Below are 17191 nucleotides of genomic sequence, written 5' to 3'. Positions count from 1 at the left end.
GGGGGGGGGTGAGATTAAAGGAGTAAACGCTAGGCAGCTGTGTCTGTTGCCTTGTCTTTTAATCCTCTCAACCCGACTGGTAACAGTATATGGCTCAAATGTTGAGTCGACTCTGTATTACTGCAGTGGTTTAATTATAGTTCGAAGGACTATTTTGTTTAGAGCTTCTTAATGTATAACTCGCCAATCTGTTTATTGTCCGTCACTCCAATATTTCAATGTCTCTCTGGGAGGGTTGCCGAGCTCTGTAAAATTCTGTCCGGAATGCCGCTCTATGGTGTGTGCTACCTGATTGTTACTCCCCACCGCTTCCTGTTACCAGGAGCTATTCTCGCATCCGGCTCGAGGTGGAGACTCCTCTCCAGCTCTCGCACTGGCGGGCGTGGGTTAATCTTCATAGACACAACACCGCTGTTCCAAGGTCGGCACTTGGTGATGTTAATTGTTATTCCTTGCCCGAGCTTGCTATGATGTTGAATCACCAAAGATTTTATGGCGGACAATTACTTTACTTTTGCTTATTTAGTTAAATGCAGCATTAATTGTAAAATAAAGCCTAAGAGGTAAACAAATGAGGAGGGTTTATCTCAAGCTTACCATTCTAGTCCAGACTTTACTGTGCTACTGAACTTCTTATCGACTTTAATTTTAAGACGTTTTATATTCCAATTTCCAGTAATCCTGGGTGATCCTATCCCAGGTATTGCCAAATAAACGAATCAGTCGCTGGGTAGCCGCTTACCCGGCTTCCGCTATTTCTTATCGCTATTGTTTACCATGAGGTCTTTTATGGAAGTTAGTGATCCAATAAAATTTTTACTTACAATCTATCCGGACCCCCCCCCCCCCCCCCCGCTAGTCCGGATGTTTTTATAATCTTGCGGTCTGCATAATATTATTGAAATGAGCGCGGCGAGCGGCTTGTGCCGATCTGTATCTGCTTCACGGTCAGCGCTTTGCTGGCCAGAAATCCCGGACCCACTCGAACCCCCGCTCTTGAGGAGCGGAGGAACTTTGGGGTCATCGGGCGTTCCACTGGCTTGGCAACCCCCTCTCGTTTCAATCCATGACGAGGGGTCGGGTCGACGATCCTAACCAGCGCGGCATCGAGTGGTTCCCCAGAGCTCTAGAGAACCGCATCCGTCGCCATGAGCGCTCACCCGGAAGTCTCATTTCTGAAAGGGAATTATTTTAATATATTTTTATCTTTCCAGCTCCGCAGCTCAGAAAGGCTCCTGCCCCTTCCTCTGTTCTGCATTGTGGCTACTGCTGTGGTTTGGGCTGCAGCCCTTTACTTCTTCTTCCAAAACCTGAGCAGCTGGGAGGTAAGTTTCTTGCCTCCTACCCATTTTCCCCCTTCCTTTCTTCTTCTATTGATGCTGAACACATTTCATATATGCCTCTGTGTGTGTATAGCTTTTATCCCACCTTTCTCTTGGGATGAATCCCAAATGATTATTCTGTGGGTCTCTAGATCACTTACATATCATAAACAATTCTAGGGTCAAAACTCTCGTTGTGTTAAAGCTATGTTGGAGAATCTGGAATCATACACTTTCATGTGACTCTTGTTACATGTAACCTAGAGGGGGTATTAAATGTGCATACATGTACAGATAAATGCACCCATAAACCCATAGTTACACAAACATGCAGCACTGGGACTTTTCTCAATGTTTGGCTCTGGCTCTACCCAACTTCATCTACTTTATTGATTTTTCCTGTAGATAAAGCAGATAAAGGTACACAATACTAACTTTCACACCAAGTAATATTCTACTGTAATATGATGCTTGCTTACAAGTTAGTTTCCATGAATTCACACTTTCCCGTTGTTTGATTTTTGTATTCCCATCCTATATCATTCAGTTCTGATAACCAATCATAACTTCAGAGTGAAAACGTGTGTATGGTTTACTAAAAGTGGTGAAGAAACCATTCATCTCCTTCAGACTATCAGACTTGTATTGAATTGAACTGAATCCTTGACGTTTTTACAGAACCAAAACCACTTGAAATGTGCTTTGAATTAACCAAAACAATTTGCAAAAATGTGAAAGCTCACATGGAATTAAAATGCTTAAGGCAACTGTATTTCTGTCTCTTGAAATTGGTGATCAGATTATGGCTGGTATTGCACTGGGTGACGGGAGAACATTGTGCTAACATAAAAATCGTTGCATGGGCAGTTTGGAGCCCCCAATGGCACAGTGGGTTAAATCTTTGTGCCAGCATGGACTGCTGACTTGAAGGTTGGGTTGTTGACCTGAAAGTTGGTAGTTTGAATCCAACCCGGGGAGAGTGCGGATGAGCTCCCTCTGTCCACTATAGCTCCCCATGCGGGGACATGAGAGAAGCCTCTTACAATGATGGTAAAAACATCAAAATATCCGAGCATGCCCTGGGCATCCTTGCAGATGGCCAATTCTCTCACACCAGAAGCAACTTGCAGTTTCTCAAGTCGCTCCTGACATGAAGAAAATGGGCAGTTTTGCTTTTTCAGAAGTTGCATAAGCCAAAAGTATCCTTGATAGGAAAAGCATTACTTTTTGTTCACCAAGTTTTTACATAGCCAGAACAATTTCTTTTTTAAAAATAGACTTTCTGGGTCCTTTCCTTTCTGTCCCTTTCTTTCCTTCCATGATATGTCTGTGCCTTGTGTTGCATGGGAAAGCCGGGAAAGAAGGATCATCATCATCATGCCATGTCTCCATGCTGTGCAGTCCTGGGAGTCATAGTTTCCCAAGGTCCATACCCTTCTCGTGGTGCATTTCCACTTTGGAATGAATGCTCTAGGACGCCACTTTAAATACCACAGCTCCATACTATGAGGTCCTGGGAGTTATAGTTTCCAAGGTCCATACATTTCTCTGTTGGGCAGCCAAGAGAGAGGGGAGAGAGGAGGGAGAGAGGGGGGAGAGGATACAGGAAAGAGAGAAGAGACAGAGGAGAGAGAGGAGAGAGAGGAGAAGAGTGAGAGAAGAGAGAGGGGGAGAGGGGAGAGAAAGAGGAGAGAGAGGAGAGGGGAACAGGGGAGGGGGGATAGAGGACAGAGAGGGGGGGAGAGAGGGAAGAGAGAAAAGGGGGAAAGAGATGGAGGAGAGAGAGAGTGGAGAGAGAGGGAACAGAGAGAATAAATGGGGGAGAGGGGAGAGAACAGGGAGAAGATAGGAGAGAGGAGGAGGGAGAGAGGAGAGAGAGATGGGAAAAAGTGGAGAGGAGACAGGAAAGAGGGAGAGAGGGCGAGAAGTGAGAGAGAGAGAAGAGGGAGAAAGGAGAGAGAAAAAGAGTAGAGAGAGGGGAGAAAGAAACGAGAGAGAGAGAGAGAGAGAGAGAGAAGAAAGGAGAGAGAAGAAGGAAGTGGAGGGAGAAAGGGAGAAGAGAAAGAGGGGAGAGAGAAGAGACGGAGAAGAGAGAGAAAAGAGAGGGACAGAGAAGAGATAAAGTGAGAGCGAAGAGGGAGAGAGAGAGGAGAGATAGAAGAGAGTTGAGAGACAGGGAACTGAGAGAGGAAAGAGAAAGAGAAGAGAGAAAGAGGAGAGAGAGAGAAGAGACAGGAGAGAGGCGAGAGAGAGGAGAAAAATTTAATGTATATCCGAGTTTCTCAAACTCCTCCAGATGTTTTGGACTTCAGCTCCCACAATTCCTTACAGCAGGTAAACTGGCTAGGATTTCTGGGAGTTGAAGCCCAAAACACCTGGTGGAACACAGTGTGAGAAACACTGATGTAAATTAATTGGGAAAAAAAACCCCAACTTCGTTTTTGGTGCATTTTGTTTTTGAGGCACACATCAGATTTCAAGTTTCAGTCAGCTTTACAGGTACAGAATTTGTAGGAGACAGATAGAAATGACTGACCCCCTCTTTTCTTCAGGAAACCCCAGCAGAATCCCGAGAGAAAAACCGTCCCTGTCTCCTTCTGGGATTCTTTGATGACCATGACGTCTGGCATTTCCTCTCAGCAGCTGCCCTGTTCTTCTCCTTCTTGGTGAGATGCTCCTTATAGACTCCCAGCAAAATGGTGCCAGACAGATAGATTTCTTCTGGTTGCATATCACAGCACACTGTTTACACAATATATGAAGGTGTATTTTGCTTCCATACATCTGTAATGGAAATCATAGCCAAGCATAAATCATATCCTATGATCCTTGTTGGATCATTTCAAAGCCTTTTCTAGTTCAGATCCTAACCATAAGAGCTTATCAACTATGGAACACTCTGTCTCGGAGTGTGGTGGAAGCTCCTTCTTTGGAGGCTTTTAAGCAGAGGCCGGGATAGATATCTGTCAGAGGAGTTTGATTATTCTTTTCCTGCATGGCAGGGGTTTGGACTTAATGGCCCATGTGTAATTCTGTGATTCTGTTTCCCAGGGTATCTAGCCAGATCCCCACTGGGGAGCCCATAGTCTCAATCTGTCGTTTGCAGACTTTCCAAAAGCATATGCTGCCTTTTGGGCCTGGATGTATAACTATATAAAACTAGGAGCCACTGATTTACACATACACACAGATCTGTTCAGGAGTCACGCTTCATATTCCGAAGAACAATATTTCACATAAAAGTTTACAACCCATGTTTCTGGTTTTGGAATTCTTTTCAGGTGGAGAATTTAAGACTAGTCACATTAAAAGGTAACACAAGCAGAGCCCTAATACTGATTCTAAAATAAGATCTTTAAAGTACAGTAGCCTCACTTATCCAACATTCTGGATTATCCAACTCATTTTTGTAGTCAATGTTTTCAATACATCGTAATATTTTGGTACTAAATTCGTAAATACAGTAATTACTACATAGCATTACTGCGTATTGAACTACTTTTTCTGTCAAATTTGTTGTATAACATGATGTTTTGGTACTTAATTTGTAAAATCATAACCTAATTTGATGTTTAATAGACTTTTCTTTAATCCCTCCTTATTATCCAACATATTTGCTTATCCAACGTTCTGCCGGCCCATTTATGTTGGATAAGTGAGACTCTACTGTAATAATAAAATAGCAACAGTTGCACTCATAGGTGCTTGATTAGGTAAATCAAGGTAAATCTAGGTAAAAATAAACATTGTGATAGTTGAATTTGCAACGTCTTATGGATTATATGTTTAGAACTTGGAACCATGCTTAAAAGGAGAAAATGCATTATCCTATCCCAGCCATAAATAGTGAGTAGTAAAGGAGGTTGCTTACCTGTAACTGTTTCTTTGAGTGGTCACCTGTGAATTCACAGAAATGCGCTTGCTCATTGCCTGCGCGGAGCGCTTCTAGAACACTTGGAAAAGCTTTTGGCAGAAGCCCTGCTCACTTTTCCCTATAGTATGAAAGGTGTACACCTCAGATCCATTGACGCCAATGTGGCAGGCAGGCAGTGACACTGAGGCTGGGAAGATGCGCAGGGTTGCGTGAATTCACTGATGACCATTATGGGTAAGCAATCTGTTCTCCTTTTGCGGTTTCTGTGAATCTACAAAAATTGAAAGCTAGCAAGCTACTAATCCGTGGAGTATAAGTTAATATACATGCCTATAAAGGTTCTTTGATCCTTGGCATAACATATCAGACTTGTCTAGTCATTCACATTGGTCTTATTTCTCCAAGAAATTTTATTTAGAACCCAATATGTCTTTTGGAATTAGGAAATAGATAACTAATAATTTACAATCTGATGATATATTGTCCAAGACTTTCATGGCCAGAACCACTGGGTTGCTGTGATGCCAGCCACAGATGCAGACAAAATATTAGGAGAGAATGCTGCTGGAACATGGCCATACAGGACAAAAAAACGCACAGCCACCCAATCTGAGATAGATTTATTTATTTATTTATTTACAGTATTTATTTTCCGCCCTTCTCACCCCGAAGGGGACGCAGAGTGGATCACATTACACATATAAGGCAAACATTCAATGCCTTAACATAGAACAAAGACAGAGACAAACGCAGCTCTGAGCTGGCCTTGAACTCATGACCTCTTGGTCAGAGTGATTTGTTGCAGCTGGCTGCAGCGGACTGCTCACCAGCCTGCGCCACAGCCCGGGCATTGTATAAATGGATATACAATGCACAGAATTGAATGAACACAGTGAAAATCCATGAATGAAAATTTAATATGGTAAAATCAGTTAACATGAAAAAGGGGTGTAACTTCTGTCTTTATAGATGCTAGCTGCATCATGGTATAGTCATGTGTCATTGAAACAGACAGGAGTGTGCTGATGTCAGTTATAATAATATAATAAGACTTTATTTATATTCCGCCCTATGTCCCTGAGGGGAGCTAATAGGGAATTGGAAACGTTGGACTAGGCAACCTTTGATTCTGAGACTTGTGGAAGAGATTTAAAAAAAGAGTGGAATAAAAACTCATTTTAAGGAATGCCAGTGGCTGCTTCCTGGTTGGCCTATGATACTCACTTGCATTCATGGCCCAGTTCCTTCTATGTAAGTTAAAGTTCTCCTGGGTTTACCTTCTCATTAGATGCCAAAGTATACATTATTTCCTAGCTAGTTGTTCTGGAAGATCAATGATGTGGGGTGGAGATCAAGCAGGCCAAATAATGAGACTAATACTGTAAAAACAAAGTCTGGTTCTCTAGCAGTTTCATAGAGAATAGCTGCGTAAAATGGCCAAGATTCTAAGCAAAAACAGCTGGAAAAGGCAAAGAGAAATGACTTATCAAGAAAACAGAGAAATTCTTTTTGGGGAGCTTTTCCCCAGGTTGTGTGAAAGACAAGTTTCAATGCAAAAATTGGATGAGACAAAGTTATCTTCTGTTTTACTTTTCTTGAGAAGGAATATTTTAAAAAGAGATGGTGCAGTGTTTTTCCATTTTTCTTCTAGGTCCTGCTCACTCTGGATGATGACTTGGATTCTGTGCGGCGAGACAAGATTCCTGTGTTCTGAACCATAGCATTTTTCTTTTGATGCTGCCACTGATATACATTGTGTTGTTAGTTGAAGCACAGCATCTAAAGTGCATTGGAAAGAAACTTGCTTGAATAACTAGCAACTAGAAAAATGTGAAGAAAGCAAAACAAATCCCAACACTAGCTGAATCAGGTTTACGATTAATATAGAGCACAAAAGAAATAATCTGAACATTTTGGGTGTTTGCCAATCATCTTGAACTATTTTCAAGAATTCATGCAAGAGATAAGGTTTATCCTAAATATCTTACTTGGTTCTCCATTGTGGATTTTCTTCCAGGTACTTCATTTGTGCAGCATTTTAATCATAATTACTTTATATTGCTAAACATCACACAGGTTAACAAGAACTCTTTAGCCAGAATTCACGAAGGCAGTTACAAATGCACAACCTAAAGTTACACTTTCATTACTTGTTTATATTCATCATCCATATATATTTTCTGTCTTTGTATCCTAGTCCCTGGAACTGCAGAAAACAAACTGGCTCCATCTTCAATATTACATCCTTTCAAATATTTAAACATGGCTATCATGTCACCTCTTAACCTTCTCTTCGCCAGACTAAACACTCCCAACTCTCTAAGCTGCCCCTCCTTGAACATGGTTTCCAGGCCCTTTACCATTTTGATCCTCCTCCTCCAGAAATGTTTCAGCTTATCAATATCCTACTTGTGGGACCCAGAACTGGACCCAGTATTCCATGTGAGGCTCAACCAAAGCAGAATAGAAACGTACGATTACCTTCCTCAGTCTAGACACTGTACTTTGAGAATCATGTTGCCTTTTTTAGCTGCCACATCACAGTTGACTCATGATCAGCTTGTAGTTTACTAATACTTCTAGATCCCCACTGTCGTTAGATGTTACTGTTCCTATATTACTGCAGTTCATTTTTTACTTCCTAAGTGTACTACCCTCCATGTCTCTTGGTTGAAATTAATTTTGTTAGTCTATCCAGCTCTTTAAATTCAGTTAAGATCATTTTGAATGCTGTTCCAGTCATCTGCAGCACTAGTCACCCCATCTAATTTGATGGCACCTGCAAATTTGATAATCATGCCCTTTGTTCCATCACCCAAGTCATTGACAAATATGTTGCATAACACTGCACTCAGCACACACCCAGCAGCACCGCATTGGTCACTTTTCTCCAGGATGAAGAGGAGCCATGTGTAAGCACACTTCCAGCTCAGTTCAGTTAACCAGTTCCCAATCCACTGTTGAGTCCACATTTTACTAACTTCTTTGCAAGAATACATTCAGTAGGAGAAAGATGTACAAATTAAGGTTGAGATTTTCAATCTTTTATACCTACATGTAACTAAGTAATTTATCCTGTCCCAATCTCAACCCAGCCTTAGTAAGCAGTAGCTGCCGTGAGTGATTGAGATTTTTTTCTAGTCTGTTACTAGGGACTCAGCAGACAGACAAGTTGCTTACCTGTAACTGTGTTTCTTCGAATGTTAGTCTGTGAAATTCGCACATATGGGTTAATTTCTGCGCATGCGCAGCTTTTCGGAACCTTCTAGATCTCAAATTTGAAACTTTTTCGGCGGAGGCCCCGCCCAAGCTCCCCAATAGTATAAATGCCCAGAGGCGGGGACTACGCCCCCAGTTCTGTAGCCGCCAGCAGCAGCTACAAGAGTGAAGCATGAACATCGCGGGGAGGATGGGCGGGGATGTGCGAATTTCACAGACTAACATTCGAAGAAACACAGTTACAGGTAAGCAACTTGTCTTTCTTCGTCATGTAGTCTGTGAAATCGCACATATGGGTGAATAGCAAGCTACTAACCTTGGAGGCGGGTTCATGCGAGGCACGATGACAGCACTGCTCTGCCAAAAGCCGCATCTCTCCTGGCCACTGCGTCTAGTTTGTAGTGGGCGGTGAAAGTCAGTGGAGTGGACCAAGTCGCCGCCCGGCAGATGTCATCAACTGGAATGCCTCTGAGGAATGCCTGCGAGGTCGCTACAGCCCTAGTGGAATGCGCCAGGACTTGTGATGGGGGGTCCTTGCCCGCCAACTGGTAGGCCAATCTAATTGTCGATACGATCCAGGAGGACATTCTTTGTGTGGAGACTGGCATCCCTAGTGCATCTTTCCTGTATTTGAGGAAGAGCTTTACAGATTTTCTGTGTGGGGCTGTTCTATTGGTATAGAACGCCAGGGCTCGTCTCACATCTAGGGATTGAAGGGCCACTTCCAGGGGAGAGGTCGGGTTCTGAAAAAAGGCTGGCAGTGAGATATCCTGAGAAAGGTGGAAGCTGGAGACTACTTTGGGGAGGAACTTGATGTCCGGGCGTAAGGTAACTTTCTCTTTGTGAAATCGAAGATATGGTGGGTCCGACCTCAGTGCGCAGATTTCACTCACACGTCTCGCTGAAGTAATGGCCACCAGGAAAGCAGTTTTCCACGACAGATGGGATAAGTCACATGTGGCCATAGGTTCAAAAGGGGGTTTAGACAATTGGGATAGCACTAGCTCCAGACTCCATGCTGGACAGGGTGGCGAAGCTGGGGGATGCAAATTCGTGAAGCCTTTGAGGAATAGTCTGACCAGTGGGTCATGGAAGCAGGAGGGTGACCCTTTTTTCCTCCTATGCCAGGATATCGCAGCCAGGTAAGTCTTGAGGGATGAGAGTGAGAGGCCTGCAGATGACAAGTGGACCAGGAAGTCTAAGATTACCGGAATGGGAGCTGAATATGGGTCCAGGCCCTGAGGTCCAAGAAATTTGGCGAAGCGGGCCCATTTGTATTGGTAAGCTTTTCTAGTCGATGTCTTCTGGGCTGCCTCGATTATGGCTCTGACTGCCCCTGACAGCATGACGGGGGGCGGAGCCTCCACGCTGTTAGGTGCAGCGAGGCCAGGTCCGGATGGTAAACCTGGCCGCCTTGGACAGATAGTAGGTCTGGTCTGCGGCTTAGGTAGATGTAGTCCCCTTGTGCTGCGTGGAGGAGCACTGTGAACCAGTGCTGCCGCGGCCACCAAGGGGTCACCAGAATGCAGTTTGCTTTGTCCGATAAAGCTTTCGCCACTGCCTTTGGGATCATCGGTATTGGTGGGAACGCATAAAGGAGGCCTTGATTCCATGTGAGCATGAATGCGTCCCCCATGCATCCCGGAGTCGTTCCCGGGCGAAGTCTGGCACAGAACATGGCGCATTGCGCATTTGTTGGTGACGCGAATAAGTCCACCGATGGTTGGCCCCAGCGGCAGACCAGATGTTGGAATTCTTCCTGATGGAGTCACCACTCGTGGATCGATGCGGTGGTTCTGCTGAGGGCATCAGCTAGGGAGTTTTCTTCTCCTGGGAGGTAAATGGCTGTTAGAAGAGTGCGCCTGTGGATACACCACTCCCAGATTTTGGACGCGAGCTGAAGGAGGCTCCATGAGTGTGTTCCCCCTGTTTGTTGATATAACACTTCACCGTCGTATTGTCCGTTAGTAGTTGGACAACCTTGCAGCGCAGGGGGCCCTCGAAGGCTCGCAGGGCTTTCCGAACTGCTAGGAGTTCGAGGAAGTTGATGTGATGACTCCTTTCGTCTACTGACCACTTCCCGCATACCTTCAGGCCCTGCAGGTGCGCACCCCAGCCTTGTAGTGACGCATCCGTTGTCAGCCACCGGGATGGACGGGGCTGTGTAAAGGGCATTCCCGCGCATGCATTCTGTCTCTTTGTCCACCACCGTAGCGAGTGAAGCACTTTGGCTGGGAGACGTAGCCAGATGTCTTGGCTGTCGGTGGCGGGATTGAAATTTTTGAGGAGCCAGAATTGTAGGGGCCGCATTCGTAGTCTTGCAAACTGGGTTACGGCGGTAGTGGATGCCATGTGGCCGAGAAGGGATTGAATTTCCCATGCTGAAGCAAAGCCACGCGCCTGGAGATTCATGATGGCAGACCGGATAGTGCGGAAACGGTCCTCTGGTAGGGACGCCCGCTGAGTGGTGGAATCTATGTCTGCTCCGATGAAGTGAATACGTCGTGTCGGAGTTAGAATTGATTTTTCTACGTTCACCATGAGTCCCAGGTCCTGGAGGAGAGATAGAGTGAGGGATACGTCAGCCTCCAACTGCGACCTCGATATTGATGTCAGAAGCCAATCATCGAGATAAGGGAATATTGATACTCCCTTACGGCGAAGATAAGCCGCCACTACCGCCATGCATTTGGTAAATACACGGGGAGCCGTTGAGAGGCCAAATGGGAGAACATTAAAAGAGAAAAATTCCTTCCCTATGGCGAAACTAAGAAATCTGCGATGGTCCTTGCGAACAGATAAGTGAAAGTAAGCGTCCCTGAGATCGATCGTCACAAACCATGCCCTGCGTCTCAATAGAGGGATGATACTGGATAGGGTAACCATCCAGAATTTTTGAGGCTTGATATAGAGATTAACCTCCCTCAAATCCAGAATGGGTCGGAGGCCCCCACCTCGTTTAGGAATCAAAAAATATCTGGAAAAAAAGCATCTTGCTGCTTTGGAAGGGTGAAGTCTGGAAATAGCTCCCTTGGCTAAAAGGGCTGTTATTTCTTCTTGTAGTAATGCCAAGGGTGTAGTAACTCGAACATGCCCCACCGGAGGGAGCGTCTGAAACTCGATGGCGTAGCCCTTCTCAATAATACTAAGCACCCAACGGTCTGTGGTTATCCTTTTCCACATTTGGTAAAAGGGAGACAGACAGTCTTGAAAGGCCCCTAAGGGCAACGGTCGGTTGGTAGGCTCGAACGGCGGCCTGGCTTTAGCAGAAGAAGTAGATTCAACGGAGTCAGCATAAGAACTAGACTCAACAGAGTCTTTTAACAAAACTTGAACATCAGAAGAACTAGAACTTGGAGAACTTGGGGGGCTGCTTCTAGCGATTGGGCTAGAAGCGGCGTCTTTATCTATCTCCATGTTTACCTCCTCCCCGCTGTTGATTCCTATAGTGGGTTGGAGGTCTCCTTGTCGTGGTAGGCTGAGGGTTGGGGCGCTGTCGTCCTCGAAACGCAGGTGAGTTAGGTCCACGGCGGTTGTATTGGTAGCGTGCTGGCCAGTATGGTCTATGGTACTGGGAAAGGTAGGGAGAAAAACCGTATTTGTGAGCAGTTTGTCGCATTTTTTGAGTATGCTCAAGCTGGGAATCCGTTTCCGGATTAAATAAGCCTGCCTCCTCCATGGGCAGGTCCTCTATCACAGTACGGGCCGACTGGGAGAGGCCTGAGGCCCTCAGCCAAGCATGACGGCGTAGAGCTACTGCGCCTGCCAGTAGTTTGCCAGCGGAGTCAGCCATGTGTTTTGCAAGTTCTTTTTGAAACACGGCCAGGGTGGAGGCTTCTTGGTGGAAAGCTCTTGCTAGAGCTTGTTCGTTTGGGGGGAGGAGGTCGATGTATGTGCTCATTTTATCCCACAGATAACTTTGATAGCCAGCCATATATGCTGCATAGTGCGCCATCCTCGTAGAAAGGCAGGCTGAGGAATAGATCTTCTTCCCCATTCCTTCCAGTTTTTTTCCTTCTTTATCTGACGGAGTTGCCTGGGACCTTTGGCCAGGTTTAGCTTGGCTGACGTTTACCACAATAGAGTTTGGTTTTGGTTGCCCCGCTAGCCATGGAGCAGACGAAAGATCAATTTTGTAAATATTTTCTGCTCTTCTTGGGGTAGCTGGGACTGAAGCTGGAGCTACACCTGACGCCTTACTCAGTTGGAGCAGAAACGGGAGCGAAGGTAAGACTGTCGTAGGTGGGTCCTGTTGCTGGGAGGAGGGGAACATGGGATCGTCAACTACCTTGGCTGGTTGAGGGACCAACAGTTTCAGGGCCCGCGCCAGCCTAATCATCAGGGCAGAAAAGCTCTTCAACTCTTCCGGTAATGTGGCCTCGATGTCTGTAGGAGGATCCGCAGAAGAAGGAAGGTCTTCCTCTCCTGACGGTACCGAGAGATGGTCACCTTCGTCAACAGGGCCCGCTTCAAGGTCATCAGCAGCCTCCGCTGCTACTGTGGCCTGCACTGGATGCCTCGGTACCGAGGCGTCGGGATCGCCTCCCGAGCCTCCCGGTCTTGTTTCTGGCTGCAGAGAGGCTGAGGGGGCGCGGCCGCGCTTTGGAGCTGCAAGCGGCCGAGGGAGTGCCTGTCTCCGGGAGGTGGCGTCTTGGTATTGCGTCAGGGGCGCAGGGGCGTGGCTTCCGCTTGGCGCCGCCCCTCCGCAACAATCAAAATGGCGGCAGTAGCCAAAACCCATAGGAGGAGGAGGGGCATACTTGTAATGGCCATAGTCGTAGACATAAAATGGCGGACGTCTGCCTGGAGATCCCGGATTGGAGTAAGAAGAGGCAGCGGCAGGGCTTCGGGACCGAGAGCTCCAGGAAGAAATTGAAGGTGAGTGGCGACGGTGATGGGAGGTAGCATGGGAGTCCCTGTCACGTGGCCGCCCTCTAGCCGCATCTCCTGAGGCTCTAGCTACTTCCATCGAACTCATGGCCAGAGGCTGGGGGGAAGCGGATCCCCAGGGTTCTCCTCTTCCCGTTTCAGCGGGGGGAATAGCCTCAGGAGTAAGGGACGGCAGAGCCGAATCCAGAGCTGCTTGAGACTCGAGCCGCACAGCCAACGGAGAAATTTGCGTTAACGCCGGCGGGCTGTCTGGGGCGTCATCTTGAGAGGAGCGAGTTTGGGTAATCGCTCTACTAGGCGAGCTTTGGTTTAAGTGGGGACTTGGGGGCTTAGCGCCGGCAAGTTGCCCCTTTTTCTTGGATTTCTTTTGGCTTTCCTTCAGTTTGGATCCCGCAGGGCCATGCTTAGATGATTTAGCCCTCTTCGGGGCTGACGGGATCTGCTCCTCCGCGCCTTCACCGACGTGCGGTGGCGGGGTTAGTTTGGGGGAGGAATGTTCCTCTCGTCCCTCCGCGGGAGAGGCCCCGGGCGCTTCCGACGCTGCACGCTTTAGCGGCTGGGGCGTCTCAGGGGCTAGAGCCCGCTCATAAAGTAGCGCCTTGAGGCGGGATTCTCTGTTCCTCCGGGCTTGGGGGGTGAAGGCTAGTCAAATTTTGCAAGACTGGGGTAGGTGACTTTCCCCCAGGCAGAGCAGGCACATAGAGTGGCCGTCTGCGTCGGGGAGCTTTCCCCCGCAGGCCGCACATTTTTTAAAGAAAGAGGTGGTACTCATGGTGGAAGAACTGGCCTGCGATCCAGGGACGGGACGAGACGTAGTCAGGCGGTCCGGGTCAGGTAGGTAACTGTCGATTGATAGAGTAGTCAGACGGTCCGAATCAAAGCCAAAAGGTATTAGGGAGTCCAAGAGTAGTCAACTGTCCGAGTCAAAAACCGTTAGAAATGGCGGAACGAACACTAGAAGGAACCAAAAAGCTGCTGCTGAGCTGCGGAAAAAGGAACTGGGGGCGTAGTCCCCGCCTCCGGGCATTTATACTATTGGGGAGCTTGGGCGGGGCCTCCGCTGAAAAAGTTTCAAATTTGAGATCTAGAAGGTTCCGAAAAGCTGCGCATGCGCAGGAATTAACCCATATGTGCGATTTCACAGACTACATGACGAAGAAAGACATTTCCAGTCCCATCCTACTAACAATCTCCAATGCAGATGTCATGGTTGAACATTGCACCACAGCATGCTGCTGGGAAGGTGTGGAAAAGATGACGGAGACAGGCTGACATTGCTCACAGTGGCTGATTACTTGTAAGGCGGGACTGGAGAAATTTTGCAATTGTTACATATACCCTGCATTATCACCATTAATAAGTAGAAATAGTATAATAATTATGGCTGCATAGATCAAGCATTTGTAACTGTGGTCAGCAATTCTAACCTAAATAGATAAAAGAAGGTGAATTCGCACTAAAGTATTGGTATTGGTTTTCCACTCAATAGCTGAGGTAATGGAAATATTGCAGTGCTGTGATGCCAAGTCATTTAATCATTACCAGACTCTCTTGCATGTTGCTATTGGTAACCTCTTGTGAATCCAAAGATCCGGGGGGGGGGGGGGGGGAGATTCTGAAGTGTGACGCTGTTTCATTCCTGACTGCTTTATTGTTTAAACACCAAGGGTGTAGCAAGGCACTGTGTGTCTTTCTGAATAAAAGTGTGTTTTGCTGTTATTAACATAGGTTTGTAGTGATCATTTGAAATGGTGTTAGACAAACCATTAAAAGTAATTCCTTGTGTTGAAAAAAGCCAGTTACTTCTGTGTTGTCAAACTGCAAAGGCCATGTACCTGGAAAAAATACATTAATCTAAGCATATCAGGTACTGAAAATCTGCATTCATTTCATGATCAGATGTTATTGCTTTGCAGGTATTTAAAGGAAGTGTTCTTACCCACTTTTATGGATTTTTACTGCACACATTCCATAGGACATATACCTCATGAATTTGTACAGTTACTGTTTCACAACCCTTGCTGCAAAATACAATAGTATGTATGGGTTGCTTACCTGTAACCATGTTTCTTCGAGTGGTAGTCTGTGAAATTCGCACATAGGGGTTTCCCAGTGCGCCTGCGCAGATTCCGGAACATTCTAGAAGCTTTGAAAGTGACAAAATGGCGGAGGCCCTGCCTATTTTCCCCATATACTATATAAGCCCGAGGGTGGGGCTCCGCCTCAGTTCCCAGCCGCGAGACAGCAGCTGAGACACCGAGGCATGACATCAGCGGGGAGGACGGGCGGGGATGTGTGAATTTCACAGACTACCACTCGAAGAAACATGGTTACAGGTAAGCAACCCATACTTCTTCGTCGTGTAGTCTGTGAAATGCGCACATATGGGTGATTAGCAAGCTACTAACCTTGGAGGCGGGTCATGCCACGCAGGAGAATAAAACGGCTCTGCCGAAGGCGGCGTCCTTCTTCGCTTGGATGTCCAGCTTGTAGTGTGACACAAAAGTGGACGGTGCAGACCAGGTGGCTGCCTTGCAGATGTCGTCTAATGGGACGCCCTTCAGGAAGGCCTGAGAGGTCGATAACGACCTGGTGGAGTGCGCCGCCAGGTGAAGTGGAGGTTCCTTCCCTGCCATTTGGTAGGCAAGGCGAATCGTTGACGTGATCCAGGATGACAGCCGCTGGGAGGATAATGCGAGTCCTATAGTGTCCTTTTGATATTTAAGAGTCTTGGAGACTTCCTATGTGGGGCTGTTCTGTGGATGTAATACAGAAAAGCCCTCTTTACATCTAAAGAGTGGAGAGCTACTTCCAATGGAGAGGAAGGGTTTGGAAAAAAGGAGGGCAGAACAATGTCCTGGGTCATATGGAAGTGCGAGACCACCTTAGGGAGGAATGACACATCAGTTCGAAGGACTACCTTGTCGTCATGGAAGCGAATGTAGGGCGGGTCCGCCCGCAGGGCTATGATTTCACTGGCCCGTCTTGCAGATGTTATTGCCACGAGAAACGCGGTTTTCCAGGAGAGATGGGCTAAGTCATTTGAAGCCATTGGTTCAAAGGGAGGCTTTGATAGCTCTGATAGGACCAGCTCCAGACTCCAGGCCGGCGGAGGAAGCGAAGTAGGCGGGTGCACATTCTTATAACCCTTCAAGAGCAGTTGGAGTAAGGGGTCTTGGAACAAGGAGGGCTGTCCGGCCTTCTTCCGAAACCAGGACAGCGCCGCCACATAACATTTAATTGAAGATAAGGACATTCCTTTAGATGACAGGTGGACCAGGAAGTCCAAAATGGTCGAAATGGGGGCCGTAAGAGGGTTTGCTCCAAGGGTGTTTGATGAAGCTCGAGAAGCAAGACCACTTATAGGTGTAGGCCTTCTTAGTTGAAATTTTCTGGGCCGCAAGAATTATTTGTTGGGCGGCCTCTGATAGGTGTGCCGTGGTCTGATCCTCCACGCCATCAACCGGAGGGTTGCTACGTCCGGATGCCTGACGAGTCCGTCCTATAGTGTGAGGAGGTCCGGAGAGCAGCGGAGACTGACATAGTCGTCCCCCGACGCATTCAGCAGGGTCGCGAACCACTGCTGCCACGGCCACCAGGGCGCTATCAGGATGCAATCTGCGTTTTCTGTTACGATCTTGGCTACCACTCGAGGTAGCAGCGGCAGGGGTGGGAATGCGTACAGCAGGCCTGTCGCCCAGGAGAAAAGAAAGGCGTCTCCCAGGCAGCCTGGGGATGCGAGAGGGCAGAGACGTGCACAATATTGAGGGCATTGGTTGTTGGTGGGTGCAGCGAATAGGTCCACTTGAGGGGTTTCCCAACGTCGTGTTATGAATTGGAACTCCCTGCTGTGAAGGCGCCATTCGTGATCAGAAGCGTTGGTCCT

General features: G+C 47.1%; 1 protein-coding gene across 5 annotated transcripts in view; it reads left to right on the top strand.

Moving 5' to 3' along the window:
- sidt1 (SID1 transmembrane family member 1) overlaps window positions 1–15028 on the top strand; it is a 111371-nt gene extending 96343 nt beyond the window's left edge. For all 5 annotated transcript variants that reach the window (XM_062971313.1, XM_062971312.1, XM_008120473.3 and 2 more), the window contains 3 exons: window positions 1215–1325; window positions 3875–3988; window positions 6848–15028. In XM_062971313.1, the coding sequence (XP_062827383.1) occupies window positions 1215–1325; window positions 3875–3988; window positions 6848–6910 (288 nt within the window). In that variant the 3' untranslated portion in view covers window positions 6911–15028. The remainder of the gene's footprint in view (window positions 1–1214; window positions 1326–3874; window positions 3989–6847) is intronic.
- The last annotated feature ends 2163 nt before the right edge of the window (window positions 15029–17191 follow it).

The sequence above is a fragment of the Anolis carolinensis genome, chromosome 2 (assembly GCF_035594765.1).
Source record: "Anolis carolinensis isolate JA03-04 chromosome 2, rAnoCar3.1.pri, whole genome shotgun sequence".
NCBI lineage: Eukaryota > Metazoa > Chordata > Lepidosauria > Squamata > Dactyloidae > Anolis > Anolis carolinensis.
The sequence above is the reverse complement of the archived record's forward strand: the minus strand, read 5'-3'. Positions and strand labels throughout refer to the sequence as shown.